General features: G+C 40.8%; 3 protein-coding genes and 1 long non-coding RNA gene across 4 annotated transcripts; 3 read left to right on the top strand and 1 right to left on the bottom strand.

Annotated features, from left to right (window-relative positions):
• Positions 1 to 65: 65 nt before the first annotated feature.
• Positions 66 to 4,468, top strand: LOC306977078 (E-selectin-like). Its single transcript, XM_079575248.1, has 13 exons — positions 66 to 167; positions 246 to 315; positions 387 to 785; positions 1,033 to 1,137; positions 1,215 to 1,406; positions 1,520 to 1,711; positions 1,810 to 1,998; positions 2,098 to 2,283; positions 2,695 to 2,883; positions 2,966 to 3,142; positions 3,631 to 3,810; positions 3,889 to 4,021; positions 4,096 to 4,468. Exons 1-13 carry the CDS (start codon positions 165 to 167, stop codon positions 4,154 to 4,156), a joined length of 2,076 nt encoding a protein of 691 aa, XP_079431374.1. The 5' UTR covers positions 66 to 164; the 3' UTR covers positions 4,157 to 4,468.
• A 953-nt stretch (positions 4,469 to 5,421) lies between these two features.
• LOC306976439 (L-selectin) lies at positions 5,422 to 8,404 on the top strand (the record flags this gene model as incomplete). Its single annotated transcript, XM_079574368.1, has 4 exons — positions 5,422 to 5,541; positions 6,876 to 7,268; positions 7,553 to 7,608; positions 8,348 to 8,404. The coding sequence occupies exons 1-4, from the start codon at positions 5,514 to 5,516 to the stop codon at positions 8,402 to 8,404; spliced, it is 534 nt and encodes a 177-aa protein (XP_079430494.1). The 5' UTR covers positions 5,422 to 5,513.
• An 8-nt stretch (positions 8,405 to 8,412) lies between these two features.
• Positions 8,413 to 8,962, top strand: LOC306976977. Its single transcript, XR_013793792.1, has 4 exons — positions 8,413 to 8,524; positions 8,634 to 8,723; positions 8,800 to 8,821; positions 8,897 to 8,962. It is a non-coding gene; the product is annotated as an uncharacterized lncRNA (long non-coding RNA).
• Positions 8,963 to 11,111: 2,149 nt separating this feature from the next.
• On the bottom strand, positions 11,112 to 18,508 carry lmx1a (LIM homeobox transcription factor 1, alpha). Its single transcript, XM_079574602.1, has 8 exons — positions 18,280 to 18,508; positions 17,781 to 17,961; positions 14,128 to 14,348; positions 13,158 to 13,324; positions 12,928 to 13,005; positions 12,206 to 12,296; positions 11,665 to 11,835; positions 11,112 to 11,378 (listed from the first exon to the last, which is right to left on the bottom strand). Exons 2-8 carry the CDS (start codon positions 17,957 to 17,959, stop codon positions 11,236 to 11,238), a joined length of 1,050 nt encoding a protein of 349 aa, XP_079430728.1. The 5' UTR covers positions 17,960 to 17,961; positions 18,280 to 18,508; the 3' UTR covers positions 11,112 to 11,235.
• Positions 18,509 to 18,832: the final 324 nt, after the last annotated feature.

Genomic DNA, 18,832 nt, shown 5'->3' with positions numbered 1-18,832 from the left:
CTAGAAATTCCAGTCATGATGTGACTTCCCGGAAAGCGAAAGCCACTGGAGGAGAGTATAAAAGCCGTCAGAAAGTCCACATGGATTCAGATACATCTCACAGCTGTGTGTGGTGAAGAGAACCAACTCCTGAAAACAGAAACAAAGACTATTGACGCTACAAAATGGTAAATGTTGGACAATGTATAATGTGTTGTTTTGTGTAGAGAAGCTGATTATAAATTTGATAATTTATTTTTTAACAGATGGGCATAAAGTCACTTGAAACCTCCAGATCAGCCTCAAGGATGATCAGTGTGACTTACCTTTTCTCTGGTATGTGCTCTTTATTTACTTGTTTCATTCGCTCATTTGTAACAAACTAATTTTAAGTTCTTCATTTTCAGTAATTTTCATTTGGACCAGTGTTGACTGCTGGTCCTACTACTTCTCAGACACCACAATGGACTGGACACAAGCAAGAGCCTGGTGCCAAAAGCATCACACAGACATGGTGGCCATCCAAAACCAAGGGGAGATCGCTCACCTCAACAGCTGGCTGCCCAAGAAACCCACTTACTACTGGATTGGTATTCGCAAAGTTAACAACGTGTGGACCTGGGTAGGAACCAACAAGGCTCTGACAGAAGAAGCAACAAACTGGGCAGAGAATGAACCCAATAACGGTGACAAGAAGTCAAAGGGGAATGAGGACTGTGTTGAGATGTACATCCAGAGAGATAAGCAGGCGGGCAAGTGGAACGACGAGAGATGTGGGAAATTAAAGACTGCACTTTGCTATTCAGGTATGAGGCTGGAGATATTTGAATGTGTTGCAGTACAAACAGTGTTATAAGAATATAATATTTGAACACTTCCCTGTCCTGGTGATAATACGATGGAATTAACAACATAACTAGAGAAACACATTGAAGCACTATATTGTATTATTACTAAGAAACTGCCAGCAATGCTAATGAGAAAGGTGGAGATTTTGTTGAATATGTTGAGAAAGGAAAATTAAACTTAAAGGGTTTATTTTTTCACATACAGCTGCCTGCAAAAATGATTCCTGCGTTCACGGAGAATGTGTGGAAACCATAAACAGCCATGAGTGTCAGTGCGATGAGGGCTTTTATGGAGAAAGGTGTGAGAATGGTAAGAAATTTCACTGGTTTTTACTTTGCCTTGATTTGACTTCCCCATCTTTAAATCTTGATTTTCTTTGTTGACAGCGGTTTTCTGCAACAGAGACGAAGTGACAGTGCCCGACAATGGAAACTTTAGCTGCAATCACACACACGGAGACTTCGCCTATGCTTCAGAGTGCCAGTATTCCTGCGAGGAAGGATATCAGCTGAGCGCGCCCGGACCTCTTAAGTGCACCGCTGGCAAAACATGGTCCGATCAACCTCCAACTTGTGAATGTAAGTTTCCGTGTATCCCATTGTACTATTGAATGACTGAAGATGTATGTACTCATTCTACTGATGGACTGTATTTTCAAGCCTCCCTCTAAGATGGTATTTGTGTTCCCCAGTGATACAGTGTCAAGAGCTGTCCCATCCACAGTGGGGGTCAGTGAGCTGCTCTGATCCTTTGGGCCCCTTCAGTTACCGCTCCACATGTGCGTTTGCGTGTGATGAGGGGTATGAGCTCTCTACACCTCAATCAGACACTTTGTTTTGCGAACCAACGGGACAATGGGATGCGACACAGCCGTTTTGCACTGGTAAGAATCAAGCATCTCCATTTCAGACTGCTTTTTTTTCCACGACTTTCACCCCTGCAATTCAGCTTAACTTGATATCACGTTTTTCATACATCCAGCTGTTCAGTGCCCTGCGTTATCTGAGCAAAGAAATCTATACATCACCTGTGAAGACACCGGAAATGCAAGGTTTAGCTTTGGAAAGTCATGCAGTTTCAGCTGCGCTACAGGCTTCAACCTGGTGGGACCCAACACCATAACATGCACTTCATCTGCAGAGTGGAGTGACAGCATGCCAATCTGTGCCGGTAAATACACTTGATCCTATTATTATTTTTATTTGTGATTGACTTTTCATGTTGCCATTTCTATTTGGCTCACAAGCTGTTTTTGTTTCAATATTCTAGCTGTCCAATGTAGTGCTCTACAAAACCCAGAACACGGCGTTATAGATTGTGGGGATAATCCTGGGATGTTTAGTTATGAAACTACATGCAGCTTCATGTGTCTGCCTGGATACGAGCTGGTGGGAGCATCAAAAGTCACTTGTACATCCGAGTCCAAGTGGAGTGACAGTCTGCCTCACTGTGCAGGTATGAACACAGTCTCTCTTAACTCTCTTAGCTGGTGGGTCGGGAGACAAAAGTAGGTTGCGGGACTCTTTTTAGTGGGTTGTGGATATATTGTCTTGATTGTTCTTGATAGTCCTACGTCTTATGATTCAACAGCGTACTGCATTTTTAGGAATAAAAATATACCAAGCTGGGGTCAAGCTGCATGGGTCCTGAAGCTACAGCAGTTGAGAAGCCCTAGTCTAGCATAACAACAAAACAAGATAGGCTTTCATGGAGAAAAACATTTCCAATATATTATTTCCCACGAGATTAAATTCTCTATTTATTTAAAACACTCCCAAGACATCACACACACATTTGAAAAGCACTTAAATCGCCTTCTGTACTAAATGCAAAGTACTTAAGATGTGAATTACTATTGTTTTCTAGCTGTCCACTGTCCCGCGATCCCAGAGATGGAAAATACTATTGTTCGCTGTGAAGGAGATGCCAACACACAGTACAGTTACGGAAACTCCTGTAGCTTCAGTTGTCCCACAGGATATCGTTTAATGGGGACGAAAACACTTAAATGCACCGCATCAGCAGAGTGGAGCGGAAATCCCCCTCACTGCGAAGGTACAGCAATCCTTCAGTCTGTCTAATTTTGAATTGTTCAATTTGTAAAAGTGTTGACTGAAATACATTTTTTCTATTTCAGTTATGTATTGTCCAGCGCTTGAGAAGAAACCAGATCTTACAATGAACTGTAGCAGTGACCTGGTGCCTGGGTCGACCTGTAGCTTCAGCTGTCCACGTGGCTTTCTGCTTCAGGGAAAAGTAACAATTGAGTGCTCAGAAGACGCACGATGGAATGAAGCCGTGCCGATGTGTGAAGGTATAGTAGTCTTTTGGGGTTCATTTGATTGTTTCCTGAAGTGGAAAGTGTTTCTAATGACGGGAGTGAAGTAATGCTTCCATGAATTGTTATTCTGTACACATTTTATGAACTTCTGTAAGTATAACATCACACTGTCCAGGGACTGAATAACTGTCACTCTGTGTCAAAACAAGACTTTAAGACTTAATCAGGACTAAGGCAAAAATTAACTAAATGTAAAGTTTTTGTCATCTAATATTGCCATAATGATGATTTGGGCGATTGCGCTGCTCTACCCTTTAAAGATTACTTCAATAACTAAATCTCACAACTAAAACTGTGATATATTCTTATGTTGTTATTCTAAATTATATAATCAACACCATACAGTAAATGTCTATATGTACAATTATGCTGAATCCAATATTTTTAATGCCTTAATGCCTATAAGTTCTTCTCAAATGTTACAGAAATATGACTGTTCTCTTGTCTGTGTTGTTTTTCAGCTGTTCTTTGTCCATTTTTGGAGGCTCCGGAAAATGGCCACATAAACTGTTCACTCAAAGAGCCACTTTACGACTCCCAGTGCGCTTTCAGCTGTGATCAGGACTACACGCTCGACGGGCTCACCTTACTAACATGCGATCACTATGGCAACTGGACAGGAGACATGCCTACCTGCCAACGTAAGATTTAATTATACTACTGGTGTGGATGAGATAACAGTTTAGACCCGGCTTAATGGTTCATATGTGTCTTTTTAGCTGCACCTTCTCAGCTGCTGCTCATCGCCTCTGGGGTGACAGCAGGGGGCGCTCTTTCACTGTCGGGGCTCTCCCTGGCCTTGTGGATCCTGAGAAGACTGAAGAAAAGAGCATCTAAGTTTGACTTGAGCAGGTGAGATACCTCAGATCAAAGACTCCATGTACTTGTTGTGTTGCACTGAATTACCATTCACTTTTTTCTTGCAGCTCGGACATCGAGGTCCCACCACAGGTCTACAACAACCTCAGCGACAGCCTCCTGTCGTAGTTCACTGTTTGACAAAAGGACATGCTGTAAATCATCAGGCTATGGCATTTTGAACACACTACAGTCTGGGAGTTTGGTGCTTTATTTCTGTGTTTTAATACTATTTCATAATTGCTCCTAAGGGGCATTCAGGGACATCATGTTGTTCAACAAAGCTTACAATAAGCCACCAGGATACTGTGTATATGAAAACTGTGAAATTATAGATGTAAACATTGTAAATACTGTGAAACTGCTAATGGTTTAAGTAATGTAAATACTATTTATTTCAAAGTGTTATTGGACTGATATTATTAATTGTGCATCTATTTATGTTTACTGCAACATATAAAGAATTAAAAAAATGAAAACATTTTGTGAAAATATATCTTAAATACAGTATAAACAACAGACAATGTTATGTTATGTTATGCTATGTTACAAAATTATGCTTGACTAAGATTTTTGAGAGAACGAGGGTGAATTACAGCAAAACAAATTTTCCAGGCCTGGAAGTACAAACCAGTCTATAAAGTAAGCTAAAAATGTTATTTACTTTCAGTTCTACCACTTGTAAAGCATATGTAATGAATCAAAATTTAATATTTAACTTTACAATACATTGAAGTAGTAAATACAATATATATAGACCACACTTTAAAGAGGAACTGAATTACTTCCTCTTCAGGATGAATCGAGTGCAGAATTTACTTCAGGAGTCAACATTTCCAAAAACAAAGCACATTTTTTTATCCACATTTCCGCTATGAGCTTTCAGAACACAGTGCACTGACCTCTACATGAGTAATTAATGTCAGAGTAAAATGTGTTTTACTGATCAGGACGGATTACAGTGTTTATCGGCACAGGCCAAAGCTTCAGTCAGCACTTTCCCTAGAACAGTGGCGTCTTATTGTCTGACTAATAGACTATGGTGCTGTTAGTTCACTGGTGTAGAAGCTTTTCATCACTAGAAAATGTGTTTTGTTGCTTCATATTTCCATGAGGACTAACTAAGATAAATACATATTTGAAAAGCAGCTGTTCAATCACAGTGGCTGTCGCTAACAAAATGAGGTCATAAAGAAGTCATGTGGATCTGGTGTGCATTCACAATAAAAATCCAAACATGACTCTTCCTCTTTACTTCACTTTCATTTTTCATCACTTACATTCATTGGATGTGGTAAACTTCCAGGTATTCAGTGATGTTTTTGATAAAACTACAATTTGAAACCCAGATTCGCTTAAAAATGAAAGAATAGGGCACACACTATGTTAGGCTGTAGTCATTGCCACTTTAGTCATTTGGGATAGTAAGTCAGCTTTCTCTAAAGCTCAAGCAAATTGGAACTTAATTTCGAGCTGTGTCGACGATATGAACTGGACACAAATTGTTGTCTTTGGTAAGTAACTCAAATTGCTTTTTTTTTTACTTTGTCTCTCTAAAAATGGGTAATTATATAAAATCTCAAGGATGTACATTTTAGTGAAATGCATCTTCAATAGGCCAGCACAATTTAGTAAAAAAAAAAATATATATATTTTCTCTACCAAGAGTTTAGAACAATATTAACTCAGACTCAACAGTTAATGCAGTGACTTTATGTACTATTCGCTTTCAATATGTCAGTGTTTGCCTCCTTATTTTAGTTTTTCTTTTTTATTATATCTATTTACTCTGTTACATTGTTTACATCAGGCATTCCCAAAGAGCCCCCCACATCAAATGGAAGATCCCATGACGGCCCCCTAAAAATGGTCATTTAATTCAAAATAATGTATGTTTTACGGCTTAAAATTATATACTCATTTCAATGACGGTATATGGGCAAAATACAGATTAAAGTAGCCTGGCTAATTTTCACAAATCAATTTCGTTTCATAATTAATGTTATTATATTTAGGCTATTTGTTTAGTATACAAGCTTTGGGGGGCCCCTGCTGTGCCTCTGAGGCCCCACTTTGTGACGCACTAGCTCAGATATATTGGTTATGCTGTCTTTGCTTGAATTCAAGATGCAATTATGTTCTGGTATATTCTGTTCTTCTATTATCTGCCTAGGGATGTCAATTAGCCATGTGTATATAATGTCTGTATAGGCTCTCAGTCGTACAGGAGTTGTCCATCTTCGATGAAGGTTCTTGAGTCGTCTGTACTCTAGGGCTAACGATTATTTTGGTAATGGATTAATCTACCGATTATTTTTATGATTAATCGATTCATCGCTTGGCTGTGAATGGTGTATGAACATTGTATTTTTTATTTTTTTTAATCATATAAAGCTAAAGTGGCATCACTTGAGGACATGTTGATGGAGTAACCTTAAAGTGAGTGTTTTTGGAGGCTCTTAGTGCCAATTCTGCTTTATGATTGGATGAGACACAGACAGATATTTATGAAATGTTCCATGTACAAAACACTAAAGACCCTAACTTGAAAAACAAAGTAGGTTTCCATCAAAAATAAAAAATGTTAATGTAATTTTTGCTCTTTTTAAGTCTGTGTTTACTAGAAAACGATTAATCGATTATTAAAATAGTATTAATACTATTTCAATAATCGATTAGTTGTCGATTAATCGATTAGTTGTTTCAGCCCTATTGTACTCTGTAGTGCAGAAGTACAGAAGATGACTCAAGAACCTTCATTGTGGATGTAATGTCTACGTCCATCAAATCAATCAATATTTGAAATTAATAATTCGAAATGAATAACTGAATCTGCTTTAACCATCAGGTTCTCTGACGGGCTTCACGTTGGGCTGGACATACCATTACTCCACTGAAACCATGAACTGGGCTGAGGCCAGAAAGTGGTGCCAGACCAACTTCTCAGACATGGTGGTGATCCAAAACCAGCTGGAGAACGACTACCTGGTCTCTCTGCTGCCCCCGAGAAACTCCAGTCCTTATTTCTGGATCGGAATCACAAAAACCTACGCGAACGAGACGTGGAGATGGATCGGGAACAACAGCACGTGGATGGGGAACGAGTCCTGGGCCGAAAATGAGCCCAACAATGAACACAGCACCGAGTTTTGTGTTGAGATCTACACCAGCAGGGGGCACAACAGGGGCAAGTGGAACGATGAGAAGTGTAATGCGCGCAAGTATGCCACATGTTATAAAGGTAATATGATACATTACGAATATAAATACTTTATTCCATCAAACACTAACTGCAGTCATTGCGTAAAAGTTACACATTATGAGATGCCTACTAAAGACAAATTGTAAGCACATGAGTAGCCTGAAGTGCAAAGATTAATACAGTACTCTCATGAGACTCCATTGGTAGCCTTCTCCTTCCCCAGTTTCCTCCTCCCAATCATCAGTTTTTGTAGCCAACATATATTAGAATTATAAGAAGACTAACTTTTGAATCTTGTATTTACTGATCTTTTTCTTTGACAGCTCAGTGCACTAGCTCGACCTGTGACAGAGGAAGATGCCATGAAATTATCAACAATGTAACTTGCCTATGTGAACCTGGTTTTGTGGGTCAGAGGTGTCAAACAGGTGAGCCATAACAATTCTTGCAGATTGACTGGAATTTTCTTGAGTATAGGCCTACTTTGATTGAGTGTTTTAAGTTTAACATTACAGTATGCTAAATTAAATAAAAATGCTTTGCTATATTCTCAAAAGCTAATGCCCCAAAATGTCATGTTACATAACAAATTCACTAATTTGTCATACATTCCTGGGTATGTGTCTTTCACAGAGAAGCTGCACAACACAAAAAACACTGAGACACTTGCATCTGTTTCCTCAAAACTTCCCCTGAATCACCTTTGAACTGGAAATGCTTTAATCAGCATGTATCCAAAAATACCAGGCAGAGCAAGTGAATTAATGCGGGAACTCAGCATGAGATATTCTCATTTATTTTCACTTTTATAGACTCAATATCTAATGTCTTCAGATTTATCCATGTTGAATGTGAAAATCAATATTGAGCGACAGCTGCTCAGTAAAGCCCCATGATCAGACGGTTGTTGGCTCGAATCATGAATCACAGAATCACAGAATCATATTGCAATTTTGTCCTTGGCCAAGACACTTCTTCATTGCTGTTAATATACAGTAGTATCAGAGTCAGTGAATGAATGGTGGTGGTCAGAGGGGCGGGTGTCACTTATAAATGTAAATGTTTTTCACTGTGTCAACTATCATGGTGCTCCTGTATTGACGTCTTACCTGCTGCAGGTGTGGAGTGTGCCTCGCCCGATCTTGATCATGGAAACCTCATGTGCTCCTCCATGAACCTCACTGTCAACAGCACATGTCAGGTGACCTGCTCCTTTGGCTTCTTCACCATCGCCTCAGCGCACGTCACCTGCCAGACCAGTGGGCTCTGGACCGGACCCAGGCCTAACTGCACAAGTAAAGCCTTTTCATCAAGTCAAATTTGTCAACTTATACTAAACAGGAGCTTAAAAAAATAGAAGAATTCTTGAACACCCTGCACAAATGCTCTTGTTTTCTTCTACAGCTTATAAGCATGCTTTGTTGGCTGTTGTTGGAAGTGGCGCCATCTCAACCCTTTGTTGCATCTGTTTCTGCTGGATTCAGCGGCGGAAACGTAAGTCTTTACTCACTTTAGATTTAGTTTTACAATTAAATGCAATTGATATGATAATGTGACGTTTTTATTGTAGGAAGGAAAATTGCTGAAGAAAGGTGGGCAATAAGAATAAGTAAAAAATCAAAATTATAAACACATGACTTGACTTTACGCTGGTGTTTTGCAGACAGGCTGATGGAGACGTGAGCCCCACCAGTGCATCATCAGGATGAACTACACACAGCACAATACGATTGATTATACTTTTCTAACTCTATCATTGATATATTTTAAAACTTCTGTCTGAAAGACTTTTTGCTAGGCTTTGTGTCAGGCTGTATTTCATAGAGGAACTTGGCTTCTTTTCCTCTTCTACGTGGTTATTTCAGCTGGAGACACGCTCTGTGAACTGCACACGTAATATTCACTATTGTTGTCTGCATTTTAATTTACTGCTTGTTTTTACATTCCTTCACATGTATTGTGTTATGCACTGGAAAACACTCTAGTAATTGCTATTACATTAATGTTTAATTTTCATATTTTAATGTTTTTTTTTATCAAAACATGACTTACTTTTTGTTTATATGAATTATATACAAATATACAAAAGTAATAATTTTACAGTATTGTTTGGAGAGTATCTGCTGTCATTATTGTGCCAAATCTGGTCAAAGGTTATAGACTCTGGTATGAGTTAACAGCCCCCCCATGAGTCCACTTTCTGAAAGGGTTTGTTTCATAGACCGTTTGTGCATGCCCCCTGCTGGACACGAGAGTACAGACTAAAACATGAATACATTCTTGTTTCTAATCTATTTGATCATCATTTTCATCTTCTTGTATGATTATATTAAATCCATAGTCTCCAGGGAATCTTGCCGCCGCTTCTATAGCTGAAAGCTTTTTGGAAAAATATTGTGATTCATTATTTTAATTCAAGATTCTGTTAGTATGTTTTATAAAATGACTAACAGTAAATGGGATGAGTTTGTTTGCAGAGGATAATGTGATACAGAGACCATTATAACTGTGGTGATGATAATTAATCATCACCACAGCAACTGCCTTCCAGTCTGCCTGGTGTGTATAAACCATAGACTAAGGAGAGGCTTGTGAAGTTTTAAAATATAAGGTATAAAATATGTAAGGTGCACTTTTGTGGCACAAATTCCCATATTATTATTTTGTTACATCATTGACATAGTTACATTATGATGAACAGAGGAGCATCATCAGCAGGTCCTGGGCATCTGTCCTAGAGCTGCAGCAGCGTGAAGCCAATTATAGTGGTTAAAAGACAGAGGGTTTTGGCCGGGGTTTGGCAGGAAAGGTGCAATAAATAACCAAACTGTTGACAGAAAGCAGTTTGGAGAGCGTCAGAATAATAATGAGGTTATTGCTGCCTGCTGTGTCCGTATGATCAGTTTAATGATTTTTTTCTTATCCCACCCACTGATTTTGGCACACGTATAGTATGCATACCAACTGTGCACAGGCCTGAGCGCAGGAAGAGGAAAGGGCCTTGCAGGTGACCACCTTGGCTTCCATCCCTGATTGTCTGTCTTTATCCATTCATCCACAAAGACTCAAGTAATGCATTCACAACAAAGAATGCAGTAGGTCCGAACATATGAGTATGCAGATGTTGGAGCTGATAGAGACACATACAGCTCATAGAGCTCAGCTGCCTGGCATAGACAGACCACACTGACAGACACTTAGATTGTTCCTGACCATTGACTTCTCTCCGCTGCATGCTCTGATTTCATAGAGGGGAATCTGAGATGGGTCCAGCGCGGGGTTCACGGCTGGGGCAAGGAGCTGCTCCATACAGTACAGCTTCATATCTCACAGTCACCCTGGGCACTCTTCCTTGACACAGCTTTCAGCTGCTGCCTTGTCTGAAGACCCCTGTTTTCAACCTCCCTCCTCAGGATTGGTGAATTCCAGCTGGGCATAGAGCCTGGGTGGTCCCCCTCACCCTGCCGAAGAACTGGAGAAAAAGTAAGAAAAATGCAGCAAGGGCCTTTGACCAGAAGGGGCACAATGTGAGCGTTGATGCTGGCAGGGTGGATGTGGTGCTTACCTGCCATTGACCCACACTGCTGTCATAGCCCAGCCTTAAAGTCTGATTATATGACCAACAGACAGGAAAAGATGTCTGACTGTCTCCAAGATGGCCCGATAAGCCTTCAGGATGGGCTGACCTGTCCCATAAGTACCCCATTACCCACCCTTGTTATTACACATACTTTAAACATACTGTACACTGTAACAATCATTTAATGGTCATTGGTGGGTTGTCCAGCATACACAACGAGAATAAATACAAATTCACTCCACATATATTTACATCATGTTATAATCTCTGCCAGCATTCGTACAGTAGTGAGAGGTCTGAAGTGTCATGCAAGAACGACAGTGTCTCAGCAGAGGCAGTGCAGTATTTCTCTTCAGTGATGTTCAGTCTAGTTAGCGTTCTTGTGGTACAGTTGCATCAATTTCCTTGATTATGGGTGAAAAAGTCTCAGGAGGTGAAGTAGGAGTTCTGCATAGAGTAGAGGCGATCGATGGGAGTGAGCAGAGAGGAGTCACTGAGGTGTAGGCAGTCGCTGTCCGTCATGTGACACAGGGGATCACTGTCCATGTCCCCGTACAGGCCTTTAAAACCTTCACACACAGAAAATGAGCTGTTACAGAAAATGTCATAAAATAATGCCTTTATAAACACAAAGCTTAGGTGGCAAACAAACTATCAAAGGGGACAAAATACTTTTAATCTTTGAAGTACAATTATGTCAAGCTAGACAAACAGATTACAATGTTAAACGATACCACAAAAAACAACAACAACGCTATTTTGAAAAAGCTAAAATAAAAAAGCTGCACCAACTTCATGCCATACTCCAAACGCACAAAAGAAAACGACTACTTCAGTAAAATTTTGACTATTTACCATAGGGGTGCATGTGGTCCCCAGGCATCTGTGGAGGAGTCAGGCCCTGTCGGAAGGGGTCCATGTCGAAATCGTGCTGCTCCAGAGAGGTGAGCCCCATCTGCTGCTGCTGGACGTGAGAGCAGGAGGAGGCCAGCTGCTCCATCTCACCCAGACCCCCACGAGAGGGCGCTGTGTAGCAACAGTAAACACGAAAGAAGGATAAAAATAAAAAAACGGGGGGGAAACGGAATGCACCAGAATATACAGTATGATAAATAAATACTCAAAACTACTGAACAAAAGAAATGTTGATATTTAAACCAAAAAAAAAGTCTCTACACAGTACAACCTCATTCACCTATAAAGCCTTAAACATTTAATTTTTAGACAGACATTTTAGGCTAAAACAAACAAATTAATTAATTAATAAACAAAAAACATGGGTACTAGATTGTTTTAATTAGTAGGTGCATCAATTCAAATAACTGGTATAATGAATAAATACTGTATAAATAATGCTGTATAATACTGTACAAATAACATAAGATTATTATATTACCTGTATGTTGTTTTGTTTGTTCATGTTGCTCTTGACTTTCTTGCTGCTGCTGCTCTTGCTGCTGCTGTTGCCGTCTGGCCAGTTTCTTCATCTAGAACAGCACATCGCCAGCTCAAATTAAAAAGTGCATACCGACCGACCCACTGTGGGCTTCGAGCCACCCAGCCGGCTCAGCCATAGGAGCATGTTCACTCAGTTGAAAAGTATTGAAAATTTGTAAAAAAGAGAGGAAAAAAGATCTATAATTCAACAGGGCAACCTCACATGAGGCCACTTTGTGAGGAAATGTGGGTATAATCTGCAGGGATCTGAGGGAGATGTCATCAGTTTCCTGTATGAGCAGATAACCGGCCTGATTTGTACTCTGGCATACTGACACAGTGGAGAAAGAGTCCTCTTATCTGGGGTTGAGCTTGTTTCATTAAAATACGGGACCTGCTATAGTCCGCATAATTACAACTTCCTCAGAAGGACATTCTCTGTACTGAATAAAACACACATTTCAATTAACATTATTAAATTCATGACAAATAGATAAAGAATGTACACTATTTTCAATAACCCCATTTTAATAGTACCAAAATGGATCTGCACTGTAATTTTAGTTTAATCCTAAAATATTCATAGTCTATTCAAATCAAAATGGAAAATCTCTGGTGAAATGAAAGAAAACTCCCTCGCTGGACAAAAGACATTGTGTCTGTGAGATTGTGTGTTCTTACTTTGGCTCTTTGGTTTTGGAACCAGACCTGCACCACGCGCACACTCAGGCCGGTCTCTGCTGCCAACGTCTCTCTTACCTGGGATTAAAATACAGGAAGGAAATATGAAAAACTCAGATATAGGACAAACCAAGGTCAAGCACAGAATATGCCGTGTAAAACCTGTTCTTCCTGTAAATTATATGGCCGTAACAATTTGTTCTTCTTGTAAAAAAAAAAAAAAATCTCACCTTCCGACAAGGCTTAGATGAGACTTCGAATGAGGCCTTGAAGGTGCGTCTCTGTTGAGTGGTTAAAATAGTGCGTGGTCTTTTGGGACGCTTACAGTCCGGGTCTTCAGATCTGTTGCTCCGGCTCCTCTCAGATTCCCTTTCCTCATCTTCCTCATCACTTTTACCTGCATGAAGAAAACAGAACAAGATAATGAAAAATGTTCTGCGTCAGGACTCAGGACCTACAAGTGAGTTGTAGGTATTTTCAGTTATCATTTTGATGTTTTTTGGTAGCTCAAGAATGAAAGCTCAATCAACAGATCTGTATTTCTACTTTTTACTGATGAAGTTATTATTTCAATATGGGATAATGTAAAGGTGGGTCCTGAAGCTTCACCGGGGTTTAGGCTTTGAGAAGTCTGCTCTTGCCACTTTATATGATGGTGTATTGTCATATAAAGAATATACAAAAAAATATACAAAACTCTAATAAGAAAAAATAAAAAAAATAAAAAAAAGTCAAAACTGTACTAAATATATGTTAAAAAAAAACATACATAATTTAACTATGCATAAATTTCCACAACCCTTAAAGTGATCGTCTGTAAGTTTGCAAAGCGAGGAGAGAGTGAAATTTTAAAGTAAACTATCAAGTTACCTCCCCTTACCTCCTCAGATTAGCAAAGAGAGGGATTTTAGAAAAAAAAACAGTAGTATTTAATATTACTTATGTCACATCAAATTTCAGACCCAAGCGTTTCAATTATACTGAGTTTATTAAATGTGTAAAACATTTAAACTTACAGATTATCACTTTAACCTTTACTATTGCATTACCAACTGCAGCTATTCCCAAAGTCCAAAGCGTTCGTCATCAAATTAAAATGAAATCAAAATCTCAAGCATTGACTTAAAAATGTACATTTTGCCCACTTTGAGAACCCACGTCCTACTGCTGGCCGACAAGAACAAAGGCACAGACACCTACTTGTGTCAGAGGATGTCGGGCTGACCAGGCCCTGGTGGTACTGGTCTCTGGCACACAGGAGCTGTCCCGCTCTGAGCACACAGCGGTCACCGGTCTGCAGGCGGCAGGAGCACACGCTGCAGGCGAAGCAGCGCATGTGGAACACAGAGGACCCCGCGTGCATCACCAGCTCTGAGGGAGAGAGGGGCTCTGAGCAGCCTGCACAGCGCACCGCAAACAGTCTGAAACACAGGGGCCAGAGAGTAAATAAAACAGCTTTTGTTTATCGCAAGCACCACTTACACACAATAAAGGCCTACAAAAGAGACAATCTGGTTTACTTGAGGAATGTTGCTGAGTTTATCTGCTCCTCCAAAACCTGCCTGTCCCCCCACATCCTCCCACTCAGACGCATACCCTCAGTGTGTCGGGTGTGCGTCTTAGCGCCTGGCAACACAGCTCTAGTTTAGGCTGAGAGACTGTTGCCGTGGCTCCGGCTGCCGCGGCTCTGGCTGCCGTGTCCGGGGCGCGCTCCTGGGGAGGCAGAGAAAGGTTCTCTGCAGGCCATGGCTCCAGGACGGGTTGGGACCAGCTCTCCCGATGGGACAGGCTGAGACGCCACTCACAGGAATTATCCGGAGAATTATACTTAAGACTGCTTAACCAGAGCGTGACAAAGGCAGAGCCAGCCCCTGAGCAGCAGGACCTTTGTCCGCTGTCCGGCACCGCCACATTTCAGGTCTGTCCTCGTGATGTAGCGTCATCATTGAGGAGATCTGTTTATCTCCTAGTGGACAGGGTCAAACAGCAGTCACTTACAGCCACAAGAAAGTGACTGACCATCCACTGATTTATTTACAACAAACAATACTGCAACTCCTAATGAGTAGCTACATTTCTCTTTCTTAAATTGTTCTCTGTTTTATTTTTGATGAATTACTTTGAACAGTAAGACAAGGCAGTTGACCTCCACTTACCAACCAAAATCTACAAAGTCCTGTTTATTCTGAACTGGTAAAGATGTTTATTGATGAATCTACATTATGGTAAACACTGGTTGAGCTGTTCTGTCAAAAGTCGGTCTACATCCTGAAGCCAAACATTACTCAGAGATCTCGTTGCTGTGGCGTTTCTAGGGAGACTAAACCCTGTCCCAGAGGCTGAAGAGGGTCAGTGTGGCTGCTTGACCCGTCCGCGCCGTCTAGCCCACAGCAATGGTATGTGCTTTACTATTGCCAGCCATACCGTCTGAGGTATGCACATTCCTGAAGCAACTAAAGACGCATCAATACAAGGTTTCAATGAGCGTGTGTCAGAGGGAACATCCCAAATGTTTTAGTGTTTCCGTGATACAGCACTTGTTTCAATATGAAGGTAATCTGTATTGACAATGGAGGACAAGCATTTGCATTAAAAGTTTTAAGAGCATTTAGGTTTTCGAGAATTGCTTTTCCATTATGCTCTTGTCCACTAGTTTGTGTTATTATATTATCCAGCCCATGACTTTTAAGTTGTGTTAATGCAAAGGTAAGAGTATCTTGGACACTTATGGAGGAGCTCAAAGTGTTTAATATTTTAAAGTTTCCGTCGACGTGATTGCCCCTGAGTCTTTGTCTGGTGAGCGGGAACACTCAGTTATTTCGACATGGTTATTATTGACATTATTAGTGGGAGTCATGAGTTAGATGAAAGCTCTGTAACACAAAGCATAACCACATTGTGTTTCTTTGTGCTGACTTCAGCTGACCTTTGGTTGTCAGGCAGAGAGTGGACAAACCCAGGGACAGATCTGGTTTCTGGATCAGGTTCACCTGGTCCGGAGCTGCACACACTATGTATCAGATACAGATCAGCGGGTCAAGTGCAGTCTACCACAAGCCGCTAATCTGAAGACACATCTGATGTCCACACAACTGTCCACTGAGCCTTTGATTCAGTCTACGTCTGCAGACTCAGACACATCTGCAGACTCAAACAACACACTAAGTGCATCCACAAAGGCAGAGCACGTGGCTCTAGCTAACACGAGATTGAATGCCAAATGAACAGGAGTTTAGTGCACAATTTACAGCTAACAATGGTATAATAGTCCTTAAAGTCGCTCTCATTAGAAGCGGCAGATATATTGCATCATGGGGGTGGTGAAGCCCTCTATATCTGCCAGTGGGACAGGGCACAGAGACCTCTGGGCAGGTTTTGGGCACCTTGCCTTCTGCTAATTGGTCAGGTCAGATATCTCATGGTTGAATGGGTGTCGTCCCATTGCTTAACACTGAAGCGAGACGGGTTTTCCAGATGCCACAGCACATAAGTGTCCCCCAAAATATCTCTCCCCGTCCCATTGTAACACCAGACCTTCCGACATATGGCTCCACTCTGCTAATTACGTCCCGATTTGAATAGAACATTTAGTCATCGAAGATTTCGCTTTAAATGTATTAGTCTGATTATTATCACAAACGTTTAAGTTTTATAATATAGTTTTGTGATTGTTTCCATCCATGATGAAAACAGTCATGATTGCACAGGGGGAACATTGCACTGGATTCCTGGCAAAGTCTGTACCAAACTGTTCTGATGTTATGGTTTTATTGTACTCGCTTCAGGTCTTGGCAGCTTTAGGTGTGATACTGTTTAGGTGATGGCGGGATAAGCAGGTAAAAGGACGGGGTTACAGTTTTGAAGGGGGGGACCACTCTCCACTGGACCATATGTTGTCCCCAGCTTGCAGTTGCCACACCAATGGGCCTCCAAGTTTTAACACATTTTGACAATGTGTCAGTTGTGCTCTTCTCCTGGTGTGTGTGTGTGTGTGTGTGTGTGTGTGTGTGTGTGTGTGTGTGTGTGTGTGTGTGTGTGTGTGTGTGTGTGTGTGTGCGTGCGTGCGTGCGTGCGTGCGTGCGTGCGTGTGTGTGTCGAGGTGTTAGAGGATTTTTGTTGTTATTATTATTGTGTGGATGTAAATAAAGCAATGCACTTTTCACAGTTCTGCTCCCAAGCCACTGCTTTCTCCTCTGCTCACCTACTTTTCTTTTTTAGAGCTTTTTCAGTGTGCCCTACCTCGTGTCCAATAACTCACTCAGGCAAACTTACAAACAGTTGTCTGCATGTGCATGAAAAAGCAAACAAACACCCAAGTATTTTACAGATTAATACTACAAATTAAAGTAACAGTTTAGACAAAGTGATTTCTTAATCAAAAGCATCATTTGTGCACGTGCTTGTTCCATAAAAGCAGTCATTCTTCTTCAAGGTCAAACATCAGATTATGGCACAAAATGACTATAATAACTAACGCTGACCTCAAGTCAAACAATCAAAGAACTACAATAAAAGTCGTCAAAAACATTTACCTTCATTGTGTCAAATTTGTATTTACCATATACGAAATATATGTGCATTTTAACTGTGATAGCAGTAAAAGATCTATCACACCACATGGATGGAAATAATCCTCTATATTTTGAATTTCAATTAGTATTAATATTTCAATTCAATTAATATTTAGTCAGAATTGTCCTCTTAAAAACTATAGCATGAAAAAGCCAAACAAAATGTTTTGGCTTTGCCTCAAAATGGGAACAGTATTCCCACAATCTATTAGTGCAGGTGACTTAAATATGCTTTTGTGTTAAACAAATATCATTGAGTCGTTCAAATATATGGGAACTCACTGTGCGTAGTCCTTCCTGCAGTAGAGTTTGCGGTCACGCAAGAAACAGGAGTGGGTCAGCGCGTCTCCACACGCGGAGCAGCGTACGCAGCGCTCGTGCCACAGGCCGTCGGTCACTCTGAGCATGAACCGGTCCGTGATGGCCCTCTGACATCCCGCACACACTGCCTTCTCCGTCATGGCTGCAAACATTTGAGACATTTCCATATTATGTTCCCATCGCTTTTGCACAAAACTTAAGAACTGGGAAATATCCAACTCAGAACAACATCACGCATGAGAATGGTTTTCAAGCTATTACTTATTTTTTACTCTTCTATGTTTGTTTGTTTGTTTGTTTGTTTGTTTGTTTGTTTGTCTATTTGTTTGTTTCTCCCCACAAAATGTCTTCCTGAAATCTACAATCTATACAAATGACAATAATCCATGCATAAAGTCTGGTAAAATACTTAAAAAGTTTAATAACAGCATAAACTTCAATGCCGGCCCCTGTTTCATACCTGCAAAAGTTTTCCCGAAGACACGTGTTGTGAAGTTCCTCCGGCTTTTCTCAGACCATCACTTCGGTCTCAAGGTCCTCGTGTTGTGGACAGAAACGCATTAAATCCCCCTCCGGCCGCTCACTGGAAGCCAGTGTGCAGGAGTGTGTCAGTGCAGCTCAGAGCTGAGAGGAGATGAAGGAGCCGCAGACAGAGCAGAGGCTGTGGTGCAGGTGCAGGTGCCCCTCGCGCCTTCCTCCTCTCACTGCGCCTTTGTCTCCGCTCCAGTCTGTCTGTTGTCTCTCTCTCCGTGCGTCATGTCACAAAGTTGCAGACGTAAAAGACAAAAAACCCGAAAACAATGTTGCCTATTCCGTCTTTCTAAACGCATTCAATTCATATATGTTAGAATTCTGACTAGACTAATTGTAGTTTTCTTTTAAGAACAAGTTAGGCCTTGTTAGACCAGCAGATATTGGGCCACATTGGATTGTTTTGAGTGATCTGACTCTTTATGGCAGTCTTAGCCAACAATGTGGCTACTGTAGAGAGCAATATCACATAAACGTAGTAT

This window comes from Gobius niger (genome assembly GCF_951799975.1).
Source record: "Gobius niger genome assembly, chromosome: 17".
Taxonomy (NCBI): Eukaryota; Metazoa; Chordata; class Actinopteri; order Gobiiformes; family Gobiidae; genus Gobius; species Gobius niger.
This window is presented reverse-complemented; position numbering and strand designations above follow the sequence as displayed.

Coding starts and splice junctions, on each gene's coding strand:
- LOC306977078 (XM_079575248.1), top strand. Junction 1,999..2,097: donor CAGCATGCCAATCTGTGCCG/GTAAATACACTT, acceptor TCAATATTCTAG/CTGTCCAATGTAGTGCTCTA. Junction 3,143..3,630: donor AGCCGTGCCGATGTGTGAAG/GTATAGTAGTCT, acceptor GTTGTTTTTCAG/CTGTTCTTTGTCCATTTTTG.
- lmx1a (XM_079574602.1), bottom strand. CDS start 17,959: ATGACGGAGAAGGCAGTGTGTGCGGGATGTCAGAGGGCCATCACGGAC. Junction 14,349..17,780: donor TGCAGGAAGGACTACGCACA/GTGAGTTCCCAT, acceptor CCTGTGTTTCAG/ACTGTTTGCGGTGCGCTGTG. Junction 13,325..14,127: donor CCCGACATCCTCTGACACAA/GTAGGTGTCTGT, acceptor TTCTTCATGCAG/GTAAAAGTGATGAGGAAGAT.